This window comes from Diachasmimorpha longicaudata, chromosome 6 (assembly GCF_034640455.1).
Source record: "Diachasmimorpha longicaudata isolate KC_UGA_2023 chromosome 6, iyDiaLong2, whole genome shotgun sequence".
Lineage (NCBI taxonomy): Eukaryota > Metazoa > Arthropoda > Insecta > Hymenoptera > Braconidae > Diachasmimorpha > Diachasmimorpha longicaudata.
In genome coordinates, this window is record NC_087230.1 from 10091095 (window position 1) to 10107162 (window position 16068).

The following is a 16068-nucleotide window of genomic DNA, read 5'->3' on the forward strand; positions in this document are numbered from 1 at the left end:
ATTAGTTTTTTTTTATTTCTACAGCATGAAAAATACTATAACGACAAAAATCCTAACAATTTTATTGACCTCAAAGCTCCACCTACCGCTAACGGTTCGAAGCTTCTTTGAAATAATTCACAATTACTCATGCAAATTATTCCGATTGGTCAATCAAAAACCAAATTGCCCAATACATAATTAATTTACTGAATATTTCCATCGCATCTACAACAAAAAGTTATTACCCCTCATTATTCCTATTTCCTTGCAAAAAGTTCGAGTAAAATATGTCGAAGAATCTTAATTACTCATAACTGAATGCCGAATAAATTAGAATGATAAATTCAAGCGCACGGAGACCTTGAACTACGTAGCAACTCATGCCTCGCGATTGACACTTTTATGAAACTGTTATTTTTTATTACTATTAAAACAAATGGATGCCCGTAAAAATGAGTTAAATAGATGTTTTGTAATGACAATGGAACTATCTTTTGTCCTATTCTAATTCCGACGGAAAAGAAATGAAAATGACAAACGATAAATGCAGCGAGATGTAACGAAGCGAGGACAGCCTTCTACAGCATATTTCCCCCACTGAAATTCATATAAATTACAGAGAATCACCATCCCGTTGAGCCTCAGCTCTGCCTGGCTTCTGCATTCACTCACACATCCAAAGTGTCATGACAATCCAATGATCTTCAGAAGTCAAAGTCAACAGATAAGCGTTTACTTTGGAATAGTCGTTGGAAGTTTGGAGTTCACAGCTCTCGAGTGCATCAACTCGAATTCAATAACTCATCAATTTTTCTACCGTTTGAAGCATTCGTCGAATTAATTAACAAACAAAATGGTTAACAATCAAGGATCAAGTGTCAACGATTTGAGTGATAACTCTGGGGTATTTTATCATAAATCACCTATTTTCTCATATTCACCTCTGGTTCAACTCCAAGAATACATCAGACGAGTTCATTTCTATTTTAATGCCGCTGTTTTGTGTCTGGGGTATGTCTCAGACACCGGGCAACGTGTTCAGTCACTCGTGGACCTCGAGGGGCCTCTAATAACCTCGATACAAACGTGATTTAACCGTCGTCGTAAAAGGAAATATCGTACAACGTGTCATAACTTACCCTCATTCGATTTCCGCTTTTTCTCTCCATTTGTCGTGACCTTGAACTCGTTCTGGAGCCCTCGAAAGTCCGAACGAGTCAAGTATCCTCACATGTACACCTGAGATCATCCGGAAGAGTGAAAATATGTTAGATTCGAGGGAAAGGGTAAAGCATTTTTGCCAGAAATTGCGGTGACAGGTTTTGCTGAACTTTGCGCTTGATTTTTCTTTTCTTATGGAGCTTTGCTCTCGTGGAGTATGCTATTACGAGATTTCCCTTTGGTTAACCTCGCTTTCTATCTATGTGCCTGGAGTTTTTAACATTCTCTGACTCTGAGCTGACTTGCATATGTCATGCAATTCCAATTACGGGGACTAATTGTTGAGAGGTTAATTAGTATGTTTGTCATGCTGATGTTATACATTTTCTGTTCGTTTTATTTTTGTGAATAAATTGGAAAGGTTTATGTGCGTATCACAGTTTCGTTTCTTTTCATTTTATTGAATTGAGAAGGTTTTTTCCCAAGTTTTAAATAAAAAAGTTGGCATTGTAATTTGATGAGGTGTCTATGTTTAGAGTTTGCTGTGCTTTAATTGAATGAAATTGCTGTAGTTAAATTTTGAAATATTCATCAGAGAACATTTTGAAGGTTCTTACTGTGCTGGCTGCAGTTGGAACTGTAGTTGCAGTCGGAGTAGCTGTTCAATACTTTCTAACATGGAAGAAGAACAAGAGAAGGAAGTCACCAGTTCTACTAGAGAACCCATTAGCTAAATACAATCTCCCTCTGATCGAGAAAGAAGTCATCAGTCATGACACTAGGAGGTTCAGGCTGGGCTTGCCAACGGCGGAGCATGTGCTTGGGCTCCCAACAGGTCAACACATTCATCTCACTGCTGATATTAATGGGGAGCTTGTCATCAGGGCTTACACACCAGTCAGCAGTGACGATGATCATGGTTTCGTTGACCTAGTTGTCAAGGTAGGCAAAGCTTTTTGAGGCCGCTCTAATCCTCGAGAAGAATAGGCTAGAAATGCTATACAATTTTTTTTTCTGACACAGGTCTATTTCAAAAATGTTCACCCGAAATTCCCAGAAGGTGGTAAACTATCGCAGCACCTTGAATCTATGAAGATTGGAGACACCATTGCAGTTAAAGGACCTTCAGGTCGCTTGGTTTATAAAGGCAGGGGATGTTTCAGCATACGGATGTTGAGAAAGGAACCTCCCGTTGAGCATCACGTTAAAAAAGTATTAAATATCCCCAACCTTTAACCCCAAAAAATTGCTTTCCATCTTTTTTCCTCGCAAAAATAAATTTTTAAATTAGTAAAAATTTATTTCCTTGTTGCAATTTTTGCGCTCACTAATTACCAAAAATATATCTGCAACGATCAATTATTAATTGTTCTAGGCTGTTATGATAGCTGGAGGAACCGGTATAACCCCGATGCTCCAACTCATCCGTCAGATCACTAAAGATCCAGAGGATTACACTCAAGTGTCCCTTCTCTTCGCCAATCAAACCGAAAAGGATATTCTTCTCCGAGAGGAGTTAGAAGAACTTGCGAAAAAGCATGCAGACCAGTTTAAATTGTGGTTTACTCTAGACACGAGTGGAGAAGGCTGGAAATACTCAACTGGACATGTGAATGCAGACATGATTAAGGAACACATGTTCCCACCCGCGCCTGATACGATTGTTCTCATGTGTGGACCACCCCCCATGATCAACTTCGCCTGCACACCGAATCTGGATAAATTAGGATACGACACGAAACTCAGATTCGCTTATTAGTCCTCAATATTCGAGGCATTTGCAGTCATTGTTGACACATTGACATGTTTTTTTAACTTCTGAATTAAAAATACCTCCACATTTTACTTTAACAAATGGTTTTTTTTTTATTTATACTTTCGACGCTTTCCAGGATCCATTGGAAAATCAACGTCTCTTTTGTCTCTTTATCTCTGATGAAATTAATTTTTCCACAGTCCAATAATGTAGTTTAAAGACAAGGTCTGAAATTATCTTGTAAATAAATAGACAATAACGTACTATTTGCGGCATTTATTCATGAAAAAATGGTACTTGTTATTAAAAAAATGAAAATGTGTTGACCAATAATTTGGGCATTTCTCCAATACTCCAAAGTTCCTCATCTCTTCAAATTCCCACGTATACTTATAAGGTATCAGTGAAAAATGTAAAAAGACTCAATCCTCATTCAATTCAATCATTCTAGGAACATGACTTGAGTTTACACAAGAATTATCCCCTGAAAAAGCAGCTTAATCAACTTAACAATGCTCTGAGTGAGAATAAATGAATAGTCGTTAGATCTTCAATTGGATGAATTAACAGTGTCCACGATCTTGGACACGTTTACGTGGTGCCGATCGCAGGATACTGTCAACACGAAGGATCATCTCGGCAGCCTCAGCAGCACTGAGAAGCACCTGCCTCTTGACCGCCCAAGATTCGGTGATCCCCAGCTTGGTCATGCAAGCAACTTTTCCATTCTCCATGTCGAGGCCAACAGTGCATACCCCAGAATTGTGAGCGGCTCTCAGCTCACTAACGAGCTGCGCCGAGTCGTAGCCAGCGTTGTCAGCAATTATCGTGGGCAATTGCTGGAGAGCGCGAGAGAAGGCCTCCATGGCGACTGCCTCTTTCCCTGGAGTCGATGCGGCTGCCTTCATGACAGCACAGGCCATGATCATTTCACTGCATCCACCTCCATAGACTATTCTCGATTCGCGTACTGTTGCCGTCAGGACGCAGAGAGCGTCGTGCAAGGAGCGTTCAGCCTCGTCAAGAATCTGCTGTGTTGCTCCACGAATGACTACCGTGCAAGCCTCACCGAGGGGCACTCCAGAGAAACGGAGGAGTGTGTCTTCACCGATCATTACCTGGAAGGGAGATAAATTGTGAACTCAATGGAGAGCTAAATGGACATAAACCATTTTACCATGTCACTGAAATTTTTACAAAAACACTTACTTGTTCAATTAAATCGCACTTTCCAAGTTTGACAAGTTTGGGCTGATCGAAAGTACTGACAATCTCTCCCCCAGTGACGAGAGCCAGTCTCTCGATTCCATCAAAGTCAGCATGTTCAATAGCCATAACCCCAGCATCCGCGAACAGTTGCTCGGGGTAATTATAGATCAATTGTCTGTTGATGAAGACATTGCAACCATGCTTCACGATTTTCTCCACCTTGTCCTTCATCTTCTCTTTTTCAGCGACCTCGAGCTCAGCGATCTTCGCCATAGAATCCACTCGGACTCTAGAGCCAAACACTTTGATTTTGTCAGTGTCCATGGGAGTGTTGGCGATGAGGATCTTGGCATCGGTGATCCTCTGTGGCTGATGGACACCAGGTTTCTTGTCCAGCAGAAATCCTGAGTCCAGGAAGGAGTTGCCGAGGGTGGCACCGCGGATTTTTATTATCTGGATGGCCGAGAGGTTTCCAGATCCCTTCAGGCGGAGAACAGCGTCGACTGCGAGTTGACTGAAGTGTTCCTTGTACTGGGACAAGATCTTTGAACTCAGGGTCGTTCGCGCAATGTTCAGGAGGTCCTCTCGGAAACGCTTGGGATCTGCCGAGTGATCGGCCGCTGCGTTCTGAAGAGCCTCTCGTGCTACATTCGCAGCACGACGCCAGCCTTCTATTATCGTCTGAGGATGAATTTTTTGTTCCACCAGGTGCTCTGCTTCCTTCAGTAATTCAGATGCCAGGACAGTAACGGATGTGGTACCATCTCCAACTTCATCATCCTGAACCTTTGACATGTCGACAAGAATTTTAGCGGCCGGATTGTCAACACCCACACTCTTGAGAATGGTGGCACCATCATTCGTGACCTGAACCTGTCCTGCACTGCGTCCATGGGCGACGAGAATTTTATCCATACCTTTTGGACCAAGTGTTGATTTTACCAAGTCGCCGATGGCAATAGCGCCCACGAAGAGACTCAGACGAGCAATCTCGGATTTCTCCTCCTCAGCTTCATTCTTCAGAATTCTCACGGGGTTAAGGGATACCTAACGACAAATTAATTCACCAAATTAGCAACTGGAGGTGAGCTACTTGGAGAGCATCTATTCCTTTGAAAAGAAACAATATAGAAAAGCCAGAAAATCAATTATTCTGAGAATGTGAAGCGCTCATTAACTATTCAGTCGAATAGACAACTTTTTTGACATTCGAATGAATAATTATATTCGGAAAAAATATTAATTTTCGAGGTGTGGTATCGTTTCACATGACACGTGCGCCATTTGTCATATTTTCAGCGGCGATTGATCAAAAATTGTTTCAAATGATACAGACGCTGAATACTCTCCTTTTGGACGAAAAAAATCAACAGTTAAGCAGCCAAATTGTGATATTACCATTGTGATGCTTTATTTTGACACTATTTACTTCATCAACGTTGGAAAATACCGGGATGATGATTTTTTACGTTGTGAAAAATGTTGTAGCGGTGCACGAGATGTTCACAACGCTCATGCTTCAAGATGTCGCCTCAATTGGATTGTCATGGTATTTCGCCCGGATCCATAATTTCGATGAGCTCATTGGAGGGAAAAAGCGGGATGCTTTGAACTTACCAATGAGCTAAGAGAAGCGTTTTCAGAGAGCCAATGAAATACTTGGGATAATCGATACGAATAGTTTGTCGGGAGAAGGAGAAATATATAGAGGGCGCGGGGGAAGACTCGCGGTACTCAATTCAATTCCTTTTATGGTGATTTCAGGGTTCCAAAACGGTGGATGTCAAGATTAAGTCTCAAAATGATCAGATGATGATCCGTGGCCGATAATGTACAGATTAATTGTTGGAAAACCATTATTTAGTATATCATTTTTATTACTACCAGAGCTAGTAGATAAATGGTAATTTATATCATAAAGTCTGAAAGTCGAATTTCCCTCATTCTGTAAATAAATACAACTTTTTCGGCATGTTTCCAAGTCTGACGAAAGAACATAAAATTGAGAAAGCCAGTTGTTATCGATTTTTATCGTATTGTAAACCTACAACGAATAACCGGGTGATTCTCGTGGTAAAATCGTGATAATACTTCCGGACAAACAATGATTTGGAGCAGGTGATGTCATTCCATTGACCCGTCCACAAGAACAGAGATTATGGGCACGATATTTATCGAGTAATTTTTGTACTAGTTTTGCTCTTTGAAACTTAGGCTTTATTCATTCATCTGTCTTTTAATTTATGATAAAAAAAATTAATTCCTCATTACCCGTCATAGAAAAAAAAATGGACGAGAGAAACCTAAATTTAAAAAATAGTTAAACGTCAAAGAATTTATTATTGTAGAGATGCAATAAGAGGGTGATTTTTTATAAAGCTCTAGTTCCCGACTCTGCAGAGTGGACAAATAAAGCAATAATTGTTTAATAAATTCCCTTTGTTTTCTACGATAATAGCAATCCCGATTTACTACCGTTAATGATAAATCAATATTCTCAAGCGTCGGTTGACTAAGTCCATCCGATCACGCATGTAAACCCAGTGAATGTTCACGTATAAAAGGGCCCCATCGGCCCCTATTGTCCTACCGGAGCGAAAACTAGGGGACAGATGTGCCAAACCGTTATACCCACCGTGTATGGGCTCTGGTGGAGTTACATACAATATAAAAACCCGTACATGATAGACAAAAGTGGCGGGTGTCTGCGCTTTACGTGCAGACCATTTTTAAATGGGAGAAACACCATTTCAATCGGTGGAGTTTAAATGGAAACTTGTTACTCTTTGGGTTTTAACTTCTTGGAAGAGCAATTTTTTCAATTTCCTGTCTGGGAATCGATGAATCACCGCAATAACTGTTTGAAAAAAAAAGCGTAGAACTGCTCTCTTATGATGACATTCAATTAATTTCATTAAAGCTAAATTGATTTTTGAAACTCTCGAGCTGAGATTATTCAACGTCCCAAATGCAGTAGAAAAAATATAAAATATACACGTGCAAATTCCATAGGAAATGTCGCTCCGGCCTTTCGAAAGTAATCACTGCAACGGAATCTCATGATGCAACTAGTCCGAGATAATTTTCTCGGTTACCAGAAACACGTGCAGCATGCTGTACATATTCATCCACATTTTTTCAACGCCTGAAACCTATGATGAGAATAAATATCACCGGCTTTTCCGAACCCGGATACCGAACAGATGTCCGCTATTGGCCCGTTTGGCGCGTGCCTAGCCATCGGGGGGAGGAATACGTGTGACCCCTATGTTCCACCCGTAAATGCAGAGCACATTTTTATTTTAAGTCAGTACCAGCTGGCCTTTCAAAAAAATGACGTGATTTCTTGATGTGTAGGGTAAATTTCCCCTAGCCCTTGTTAGAATAATTCTTTGCAAACGAGGGAAAATATCAATAAGTATTTTTTTTTCATTTTTCCATAATTTTAGAGTGGATTAATTCTCGATATATTTTTTTTTATTGATGTGAATGAAAAAATTCTGCAACACGGGGTAAAAAGATTTTTTTCTGCGATCGCCGCACCCCCTCTCATCCCAAATTTCTCTGCGACTCGAAGATTAATCCTTACTTTGAATTTAAACTTAATGAAAGGCATAGTAATTGTAATGACATTTTCGAAATAACCGGTTATACGTTGGCTAGAAAGTAGAGAGGGTACTGTTGCATCTCCCCTTCCCCTCATGTGTGAACTTGAATGCCGGCACACGCTGCAACCCCCATAGGTGCACTAATGTGGGGAAGCAAGGGGAGGCGTGGCGGGTAGGGAGAGATGAGGGGGATGCCCGCGACTTTGCGCCCAGAGGGAGGAGAACGCGTCAGGAAGTCGGATGGGATTCTCGTACCGAGGCAGAAGCTCCATTCTTACACCAGAAAAAAGTTTAATAGTTGCAGAATAAAGCGCAATTCAAACAGTGAGAAATCAGTGTTAAACTTTAAAAAATTTAAAGCACAATAAAAATACATTAAAATTAAGGACTGAAGGAAAATGTGAATCGTGAATGAAGTGCTTGGAAGTATTGTCAAGTGTTCAAGTGATTTATTCTTCATTTGGATTTATAAAAGTTGGAAATAATCGGTTGTCATCGCTCATAAATAAATTTGCAAAAAATGTTCACACTCGCTGAGCGAAAAAATCCCACGTACTGGTTCCCACAATGTGAATGCATACGAATTAATGTCACCAATTGAATGAAAATCCAACGGATCTTACATAAATAAATAAATAACTCTCGCTGAGTGTTCTCCGCATTGAATGAAATTCTAATCAAACCGAATCGTCGGTGGGAGTCGCTTCCGATTACTCATCGATGCCGTTACAGTCCCCGCATACCCATTTCGTCGCGAGTGCTGGTATCAACGGGGGGTGATCGCTGTAAAATACCTACGGCATAAGGTCGCGTGCCCCCAGTCGCTCATCATCGGTGTCCAGGGGATTATTTAAGCGCCATAAGGTGCCCACGCGACCCCGTCTTGCTCCAGTGGTTCGTGAAAACAGAAGTTTCTCCGCTTGGAGACGAGCCCAGGGGGTGGAATTCATGACTTCCTGAGCGTCTTCACCGGATGTTCCGGGGGTCTTAGTATCTTCAGAGGGGTGGCAACAACACATTGGCCGGGTGTACAGTGTCTCGTGATAAATATTCAAGAGAAAACATGAGTTTAATCAGTTTGGCAGTTGCAAAACTAGTGCTAAATGAATAGAAATGTTATATTGAATTAATTGGAAGTGAATTAAATTGATGAAAAAAAACATTTGAAACTGAACGATCGAATAAAATTGTGATTATCACGATGAGTGGATTTAAACGTATGCAGAGCAGGGTGTTCTGGGGGCAAATGGAAGCCTACGATCTGGATAAAACTCCTCTCCTCGGTGCCTCCTCCCAACATTCCCAAAATTCTTACTGCAATTTTGGTCGTGACACTGACACGGAGAAAGACAGTGACACGAGTCACGAAGACGATGAACTAACGGGCAACAGTGTGAACATGAACATCACAGCCATTAGGATAGAGCAAGTAATCGAGGAGGGTTCGGAAGTTCAGCTTCGAACCTCAGGAGAAGTGCGTGAGAATGCGGAGGAGATCGTAGTACAGGAATGCTGCAGATCGTCTAGTCAGCAGTGTCAGGGTCACGGGAGTTTGGACTCGGGTTTCTCGGACTCAGAGAGGTCCAAGAGTCCCGACATCATCGACAATGGAACCCCAAGAAGGCAGAGAAGGAGACGGAGGCGCTCCAGGGACAGACCGAGACCGAATCCGAGGATCAGTGCTCTTTTTCGGGAACACGATCTTCTTCACACCTCGACACCGAAGAGAGAATTCCCTGGAGCGAGGTCGAGACAGAGTATGATATTCACTAGTGACGAAGAACGAGAACTTTTATCGCGTAGGTGAGTGCACGAGTAAATCATTCATTGGTATTGGACAGAGAATTACAGGTGAATCAGTCGAATCGTTTCATTCGAGAAAAGTTGGATAAATATTTCGATTTAGAACCACCGATAATGGGTTTCGCTGTCTTAACGGGCCTTTTGCAACTCAGTAGATAGTAATGGGGAGTCAGAGTGTTAAAGGACAAAGATATAAGAAGAATGCGACCAATAAAACATTGGGGAAAACTCGGTGTCGTATCACACACTATCGGACCTTTCATGATGTTGATTACTTCGATCATATCATCGACACGTGTACTATATTTTATTGACATATCGTCTAAAAAAATTCCTTGATCCAATTTGTTGAATTCAAGTTTATTATGGGGATGGGGGGGGGGGGGGGAATGGAGTGGAAAATATTTACAAATTTTTGCTATCAAATATTCTTCACCGAGAATTTTCCATAGGTGCGGAATTTTTCAAGGGAATTCACGATAAATACATCCATAGAACTCCAATCTAATGCTCTAGCGGATTCGACAGCGAATGCTATCAATATCTAAGAATAAGCAGGTCTTGTTGAATAGACAAATAGTGAGACAATTGTTTTCAAAGATAAATAGAAACGGTACTACTGTGATAGAACTGGAAATGAATGCATAAGTAATAGGGAAGAGTCCAAAAAATTGTTCCGTCTCGTCTCGTTCTCGTACCCATCATTATTATTCAACCCATCTCACATAAGAATACGTGTTCGACCTCTGATTCTACAGACGTCTCCAATCGCACGTAATCCGAAATAAAAATCTCGCATTATTTCAATCTCGGTGAGGCAATTGTATCGGAGAGAAAGAAAATTCCATCAGTTGCTTCCACAACTGCGAGTGACAAGCATCAAACACCCGGATAATTTCAATCACCGTGCCCTGGTAAATACTAGACTGAGTCATATGAGACATTCATCCGCGTTCCCTAAAGATGAGGAATCGTGATTCGAGAGAAAATGAAAATATACGTGAATACATTGGTATTAGTCATTCGAGATCACTGCTGGATTAGTCAGCTCCGAGCTACGCTGCGATAGCCCGGATTCGTGCATATGAGAGTATTCTTGAGTAGTTGGAGGAGGGGTGCATTGGATTGCAGTTGGTAGTTGATGATCAGGCAGTCGTTGCAAGTACACCCGGGCTACTGGAGGCTCAAGGGTTTTGCGGGGGTGTAATAACGCGAAATGGCTTGGTCGAGGTGATTACTAGGGAGTGATTGTCCCTTTTAAAAAAACTAGCGAATACATCATACACTTATACATTAATTCATTTTATTTACTCATTCTTATTATATTGTTTGTTAAAGGATTGAAGAGGAGAAGGAGGAGAGGGTGGTTGTCACCCCTCAGGAGGAATGTCTAGGAGACTTTCTCTACACGCACGAACCACCGGAGGATGACATTGCCACGTCGACGAGTACTTCACGAGGCTCGACACCTTCGTTCGCAGGGCCCTGGTATTCAAGGCTGTCAAACGAATACTCGGGATCGAGTGGAGCTAGCCCGAGAATTTCGACCGAGGCGAGGTGCCAGGAATCCGTGAGGGTGTGGCTGAGAGACCTCGCTGAGGCCGGTGAGGCCGAGTGCTGCATTGCACTCCAGAGCAAGGCCCTACCGAAGAGAAGGCAAGAGAGGGAGTCGAGGGAGGAGAGCCAATCGAGGGATTTAAGGCTTATGACCGCCACCGCCACCGCTGCAGCCACCGAGTTGATCATCAGGGCTGAGGCATTCACCAAACATATTAAGGATATAATCAACAAAGTGTCACATCTGGAAGGCAGACGATCGGAGCGAGAGCTCTTGCGCTCCATCGAAGAAGAGGCATTCTCATTCTTATTAGAACTAGGCGCTCCGCCTCCTCGACGTATCCACGAAGGAAGTTTACGATCAATTCTGTCTCAACTGGAGTCCCTAGAAAATGTTGTGAACAGCACTGTCAATACTCGTCTCGATTTCTACATTGAAAGAGTGGTGAGAGGTCTGGAAGATGCTCCAGAGGAGACGGGAAGTGCTGCGAGAGGAGCATTGGCCGCCCTGACAGCCCTGGGTCTCGCAGGCACCCGAGCAGGGAGCAGCATAGCCAGGTGCGCTGGAATCCGGGCTCTCCTCACATCCCTCATATCAGCGGGGAGGCTCTCCAGCGAGTTGCGTGCCTCGACTCTCCGGGCCCTCTCTTGCGTTTGCTGCTGCCCTCAGGCCATCAATCACTTTGTAAAGGAGGGCGGCCCAGAAATCCTGGTAGATCTCCTAGCGTCTAAGACATCCCCGGAGAAAGAGAAGATGGAAGCGGCAGCTCTAGTCGTACAGATAACAGCTCCTTGGACAGAGGCCCTGGGCCTCCGTCATCTGGAGCCTTTTGCTAACATTTTAGTGGACATTCTAACATCTCTAGCCGAGGAGACCAAGTGCGCACAGACTCTTCTACTCTCCGCAGCAGCACTCAACAATCTCGGCGATTCGAAAAAATGTGTTTACGCTATCGTGAAGTCCAATACCGTCCGAAAGCTTTTGAGGTGTGTGAAAAAGTCAGTTGGGGGTAGCATTTGGCTGATGGAACAGGTCGCCTCGCTGGTAGGCAAACTCGCTAAAATTCCAGATGTCAGGGCTCATCTGGCGAAGGCCAGGGCTTCTGTCGCTCTCGTCTGCTTCCTGAGAATGGCTCCACCGGGGCTTGAAGAAGCTTATCAAAGGCTAGCTGTCACTGCTGCTGCTGCACTCACACGACTCTGCGTCGACCCTGACATTGCGAAACAAGTCGTTGCTGTTGGCGGGGCTGATTGCCTTCCCAATTACAATGCTGAAGAGGGAGAGGATGAGGAGGATCAGGTTGGACTGCTGAGGTACACCAGAAGTCTCAGGATTGCCTGCAGACGGGCTGCTAAACATATTGACGAGGCAAAGGCCTGCGATTACACGATGTGAATCATAATTAGTCACGCAGTTAAATGCTATTAATGATTTAGAGATGTATGAGGAGAGAGGGAGACGGAAGAAATGAGTCAACTCTGTAAAAATAGACTTTTATTTTGTATCGTATCTGTATTGTAAATAGGTTCATAATTATCGAGGTTGTTTTTAATAATTTTGTTTTTAACACTGGATTGGTGGATTAAAATACTGTATCAAAGATTCAGTGCCATATAAATATATTTTAGAAGAAAACAAATTATTGTAGAAAGGATTCGTGTTTGGGGGAGGAAGGAGGGGGACTTAAAACGATTTTTCCAGATGACTCTTGTGGAATATGTCAATTGTCGTCTCCAGACACGGCCGGAGATCGAGGTCACAGGCTCCGAGGATAAATTTACCCTCAGGGGGTTTGAAGTAATCTAGACCACGTCCGATTTTTATCACCCAACCGTTGCTCAATCTGAAAGTTAAAATTTTGAAACCATTTCTTTCACAAAAAACAATCCAATGACAAAAAACAACTTACGAGATTTGTCTGTCATGGAGTGTATCGGAAAATTCAAATTCAAGGGTGACTAGTCGACTAGCCAAGCTTTGTCTCAACTCCTCCAATCTTTTCCTCTGATTGTTGCCATCCTCGGGATCTTGAGTGGTAATGAGAGAGACTTTTGACAATGATGAGCATTTCTGAACTGCTAGTTCACATAATCTAACCAGATTCAGGCACTAGAAAAATCCGATAGAGAGTGAAAATAATTATGGACGAAAACCTCCGGTTGATTTCCTCTTTCCAGCTTTACCTGGTGATACGCTCTGATGTAGGGGTCCTCGATGCGCACATGTGTGACGGTGGCATCGAGAAATCTTCCGAAAAGACTGTTGTACCCATGACCCACACTCCCTGCTTCTATTCTCATTTGCTCTCTGTATTTTCCCTCCTCCTTTTTCTTTTTTATCATTGTCTTTACGTCTTCAGCGCGTTTGAAATACTGGTTCGCTTTCGAGTGGAAGTGCTCCTTCTTAGTTGGGTCTTTCAAGTCTTCATCCGGCAACAAATGAATTTGCTCGTGAAATTTTTGAACGTAAACTCTTCATTAGATTATTTAATTTAATTCAATTTCATTGATTATCATTCATTTATTTGAATACTCTTGTCACCTTTCATGGAATCCAACAAAATCTGCAAGCCCTCTTGATACAGCACCAGAGCTAATGTGTATTGCTCCTTCTTGTCCATTTCCACCGCTCTCGTTAAGATCGAAGCTGCTGTGCTCTCCATAATTCATCTGTAAAAAAATCCTCGCAATTAGGCAAGCATTCTTCTTATGTTATATATTGAAAATTGCCGGTGTCCTCGACGCATGCGTCAATTGTACGTACAAGAAAAGAATATGGCGAACAGTTGAGCGCATTCGTTCATAACCTTGAAAGGTCAAATGACACTGAGAAATCATAGCAAAGTAGGTGAATTATACAGTTTCTCGGTTTTAATGCAGTGGAGATTTTTCGATGAATCAGGTGATGTGCATTTTAAAGCTTAACTGACATTTAATTACCTGTCATAGGGGAAAAATTCTAACGGAGTAACTGTTGTTTCTTTGTTGACCAATCGCCTGGTAACACCAAGGGGTGGGAGAAATTGTGCTCATGTGAGATATGTGTAAATATTTTACAAAGTTCTTGTGATAACATCAAACATGATACCGAAATTTAATCAAAGCTGATGATATGTGAGTATATATGATAGATAAATTCAATCTTCAAAATGTCTATTTGATTTTTTATATTAATTTTTACCATGTAATTATTTTTTGTCAATAAATAGGGATCAATTAGTCCAATCCATTTGAAATCAGAATCGTTTGAGGGTTTTGGAGCATCAATTCTAATGCTATTCCAGTAAATATGAAATCGAGTAGGAACCTGAGCGCCGGAGCACATTGGGGAGAATTGCCTGCCAGGGAGACTCACAAACAGGAAGTTATTACTCCGGATATTATTGAAAATATATGGAGGCAAGTGCTGGATGATTCCAATGGAGCTGACTGCGATTATCAGACCGAGAGGCAGACGGAATTTATTCAGTGGGTTTGCGATTGTTTTCTTTGATATTGAAAATACTCGAAAATAAAAAATGTCAAATTAAAATTAATTGGAATTTTGACGTAAAAAATAATTAATGGCTTTGCTATCACTTTGCAAAATTTTACAGACTATCTATGGATAATCCTCATGTGCTGAATACAATTCAACTTCATAATCAACTAAGTTCAATGGTAATTAGAATGTTTGATGATTTAATTCAAGAACATATTGAAAATGTATTTATATTTCCCTAGTGATTAGAAATCTCTGCTTTTAGGACGAGGGAACAGTCATTCGAGGAGTATCAGAAGTAGATGAACAGGAGTATCCACAGAGGAGAAAACCATCGAATCCATTTAATTTTCTGTCACCCAGACCAAACAAGTATATCAATTCCTCCACAATCCTCTTAAGTATTAATTGACAAAGTTATAACAATAAATTAATTACACATACCAATGTAATTATGTAATTTTCCTATATAAGTCCAAGAGGGAATTCCTCATGTGAGATTTCATCATGGGAATTTCAATAGAAATAATTACATTCCAAATAAGTGATTTAATTTTTAGAGCAGAGTTGAAGAATGCCTCAATTGTGCATCATTTGAAACCGGCGACAGCAAGGAATTTATTAAAACACGCTGTAATTGTCCTCTCAGCGCATTTAGGATATCAAACTGCTTCTGATATTGCCATTGAGACGCTAACAGACGTCGCTGATCATTTCTTGAGAAAAATGACGTTGCTTCTGAAGGTTGCCTCTGAACAGAGTGAGCATGGCTTTCCGGTGAGTGCTAATGTCGCTTCAGACAGCCCTGAATGAAGGGACATTATATAATATTTAATTTTATTTCAGGACACCGTAGAACGTGTGCTCGTTGAAACTGGTATTGGTGGTGTAGCCAATCTCCATGATTATTACCAAAATTACGTGCTATGTAATGAAATCAACGTCAAGCATGAAGTAGAGATGAAAATGAAGGAACAGAGGGAAATGGAGCTCAATGCGAATGTGAAGTTAGTAAACAAGATAATTATGATTAAAAAATTATTCAAAACCCTATTATTAATAATCGAATACATGGGTAAATGAACACAAATGTATATTTCGAGAAAAAAAATGGCATAAGACCAGCTGTTCTCGAGATGTTGAGTAAAACGATTTGGAGCTACTTAAAAAGCTATTGAATATCGCCATTAATATTGTAGAATGGAACTCGACGAAGGTGTAAATAAGATACAATTTGAGGAACTGGACGAGTTCGGTAACACCTTCAGAGAAGCCCCAACGCTCCAGCTGCTTGACCCCGATATGGGCTTTCCTCCGAGCCTCGATGCTGGTTTCCATATCCTCCAGAGTCTCGAACACGATGAATAATTATTTAATTAATTCAATAATGGGTCAACTAATTAATCAATCAATTATATATTTAATTATTAATTGTACTTTACTTTTTTATTTATGAAGGTAACAATTTACCGGACAATAAACGAATGATTTTTTATACAAAGTTTACTCTC

General features: G+C 41.4%; 5 protein-coding genes across 7 annotated transcripts; 3 read left to right on the forward strand and 2 right to left on the reverse strand.

Moving 5' to 3' along the window:
- The first annotated feature begins 651 nt into the window (after positions 1 to 651).
- Positions 652 to 3165, forward strand: LOC135163747 (NADH-cytochrome b5 reductase 3). Of its 2 annotated transcripts, none has more exons than XM_064123496.1 (4): positions 652 to 886; positions 1753 to 2085; positions 2167 to 2355; positions 2519 to 3165. In XM_064123496.1, exons 1-4 carry the CDS (start codon positions 836 to 838, stop codon positions 2900 to 2902), a joined length of 957 nt encoding a protein of 318 aa, XP_063979566.1. In that variant the 5' UTR covers positions 652 to 835; the 3' UTR covers positions 2903 to 3165. The 2 variants fall into 2 exon arrangements, with proteins under 2 accessions (XP_063979566.1, XP_063979567.1); XM_064123497.1 differs by lacking the exon at positions 652 to 886 and adding an exon at positions 960 to 1268.
- LOC135163744 (T-complex protein 1 subunit beta) lies at positions 3161 to 5658 on the reverse strand. The gene is made up of 3 exons (XM_064123487.1): positions 5507 to 5658; positions 4109 to 5155; positions 3161 to 4017 (listed from the first exon to the last, which is right to left on the reverse strand). Exons 1-3 carry the CDS (start codon positions 5507 to 5509, stop codon positions 3463 to 3465), a joined length of 1605 nt encoding a protein of 534 aa, XP_063979557.1. The 5' UTR covers positions 5510 to 5658; the 3' UTR covers positions 3161 to 3462.
- Positions 5659 to 7945: 2287 nt separating this feature from the next.
- LOC135163843 (protein inscuteable homolog) lies at positions 7946 to 12677 on the forward strand. The gene is made up of 2 exons (XM_064123703.1): positions 7946 to 9519; positions 10858 to 12677. Exons 1-2 carry the CDS (start codon positions 8918 to 8920, stop codon positions 12470 to 12472), a joined length of 2217 nt encoding a protein of 738 aa, XP_063979773.1. The 5' UTR covers positions 7946 to 8917; the 3' UTR covers positions 12473 to 12677.
- A 2-nt stretch (positions 12678 to 12679) lies between these two features.
- LOC135163893 (MIT domain-containing protein 1-like) lies at positions 12680 to 14157 on the reverse strand. Of its 2 annotated transcripts, XM_064123791.1 has the most exons (6): positions 14017 to 14076; positions 13841 to 13902; positions 13619 to 13746; positions 13261 to 13499; positions 12987 to 13186; positions 12680 to 12920 (listed from the first exon to the last, which is right to left on the reverse strand). In XM_064123791.1, exons 3-6 carry the CDS (start codon positions 13737 to 13739, stop codon positions 12761 to 12763), a joined length of 720 nt encoding a protein of 239 aa, XP_063979861.1. In that variant the 5' UTR covers positions 13740 to 13746; positions 13841 to 13902; positions 14017 to 14076; the 3' UTR covers positions 12680 to 12760. The 2 variants fall into 2 exon arrangements, with proteins under 2 accessions (XP_063979861.1, XP_063979859.1); XM_064123789.1 differs by lacking the exon at positions 13841 to 13902 and having other exon boundaries at positions 14017 to 14157.
- Positions 14052 to 16058, forward strand: LOC135163886 (STAGA complex 65 subunit gamma-like). Its single transcript, XM_064123780.1, has 7 exons — positions 14052 to 14190; positions 14286 to 14544; positions 14673 to 14736; positions 14823 to 14929; positions 15118 to 15334; positions 15404 to 15564; positions 15757 to 16058. Exons 2-7 carry the CDS (start codon positions 14366 to 14368, stop codon positions 15923 to 15925), a joined length of 897 nt encoding a protein of 298 aa, XP_063979850.1. The 5' UTR covers positions 14052 to 14190; positions 14286 to 14365; the 3' UTR covers positions 15926 to 16058.
- Positions 16059 to 16068: the final 10 nt, after the last annotated feature.

Bases quoted from the DNA above. Each gene is read 5' to 3' on its own strand.
- LOC135163747 (XM_064123496.1), top strand. From the start codon at position 836: ATGGTTAACAATCAAGGATCAAGTGTCAACGATTTGAGTGATAACTCT. The intron at 2,086-2,166 runs GTAGGCAAAGCT...TTTCTGACACAG, and splicing joins TCGTTGACCTAGTTGTCAAG to GTCTATTTCAAAAATGTTCA. The intron at 2,356-2,518 runs GTATTAAATATC...TAATTGTTCTAG, and splicing joins TTGAGCATCACGTTAAAAAA to GCTGTTATGATAGCTGGAGG.
- LOC135163886 (XM_064123780.1), top strand. From the start codon at position 14,366: ATGAAATCGAGTAGGAACCTGAGCGCCGGAGCACATTGGGGAGAATTG. The intron at 14,545-14,672 runs GTGGGTTTGCGA...AAAATTTTACAG, and splicing joins AGGCAGACGGAATTTATTCA to ACTATCTATGGATAATCCTC. The intron at 14,737-14,822 runs GTAATTAGAATG...CTCTGCTTTTAG, and splicing joins ATAATCAACTAAGTTCAATG to GACGAGGGAACAGTCATTCG.
- LOC135163893 (XM_064123789.1), bottom strand. From the start codon at position 13,739: ATGGAGAGCACAGCAGCTTCGATCTTAACGAGAGCGGTGGAAATGGAC. The intron at 13,187-13,260 runs GTAAAGCTGGAA...GGATTTTTCTAG, and splicing joins ACATCAGAGCGTATCACCAG to TGCCTGAATCTGGTTAGATT. The intron at 12,921-12,986 runs GTAAGTTGTTTT...TTTAACTTTCAG, and splicing joins CTCCATGACAGACAAATCTC to ATTGAGCAACGGTTGGGTGA.
- LOC135163843 (XM_064123703.1), top strand. From the start codon at position 8,918: ATGAGTGGATTTAAACGTATGCAGAGCAGGGTGTTCTGGGGGCAAATG. The intron at 9,520-10,857 runs GTGAGTGCACGA...TGTTTGTTAAAG, and splicing joins CGAGAACTTTTATCGCGTAG to GATTGAAGAGGAGAAGGAGG.
- LOC135163744 (XM_064123487.1), bottom strand. The intron at 4,018-4,108 runs GTAAGTGTTTTT...TCTCCCTTCCAG, and splicing joins AGTGCGATTTAATTGAACAA to GTAATGATCGGTGAAGACAC.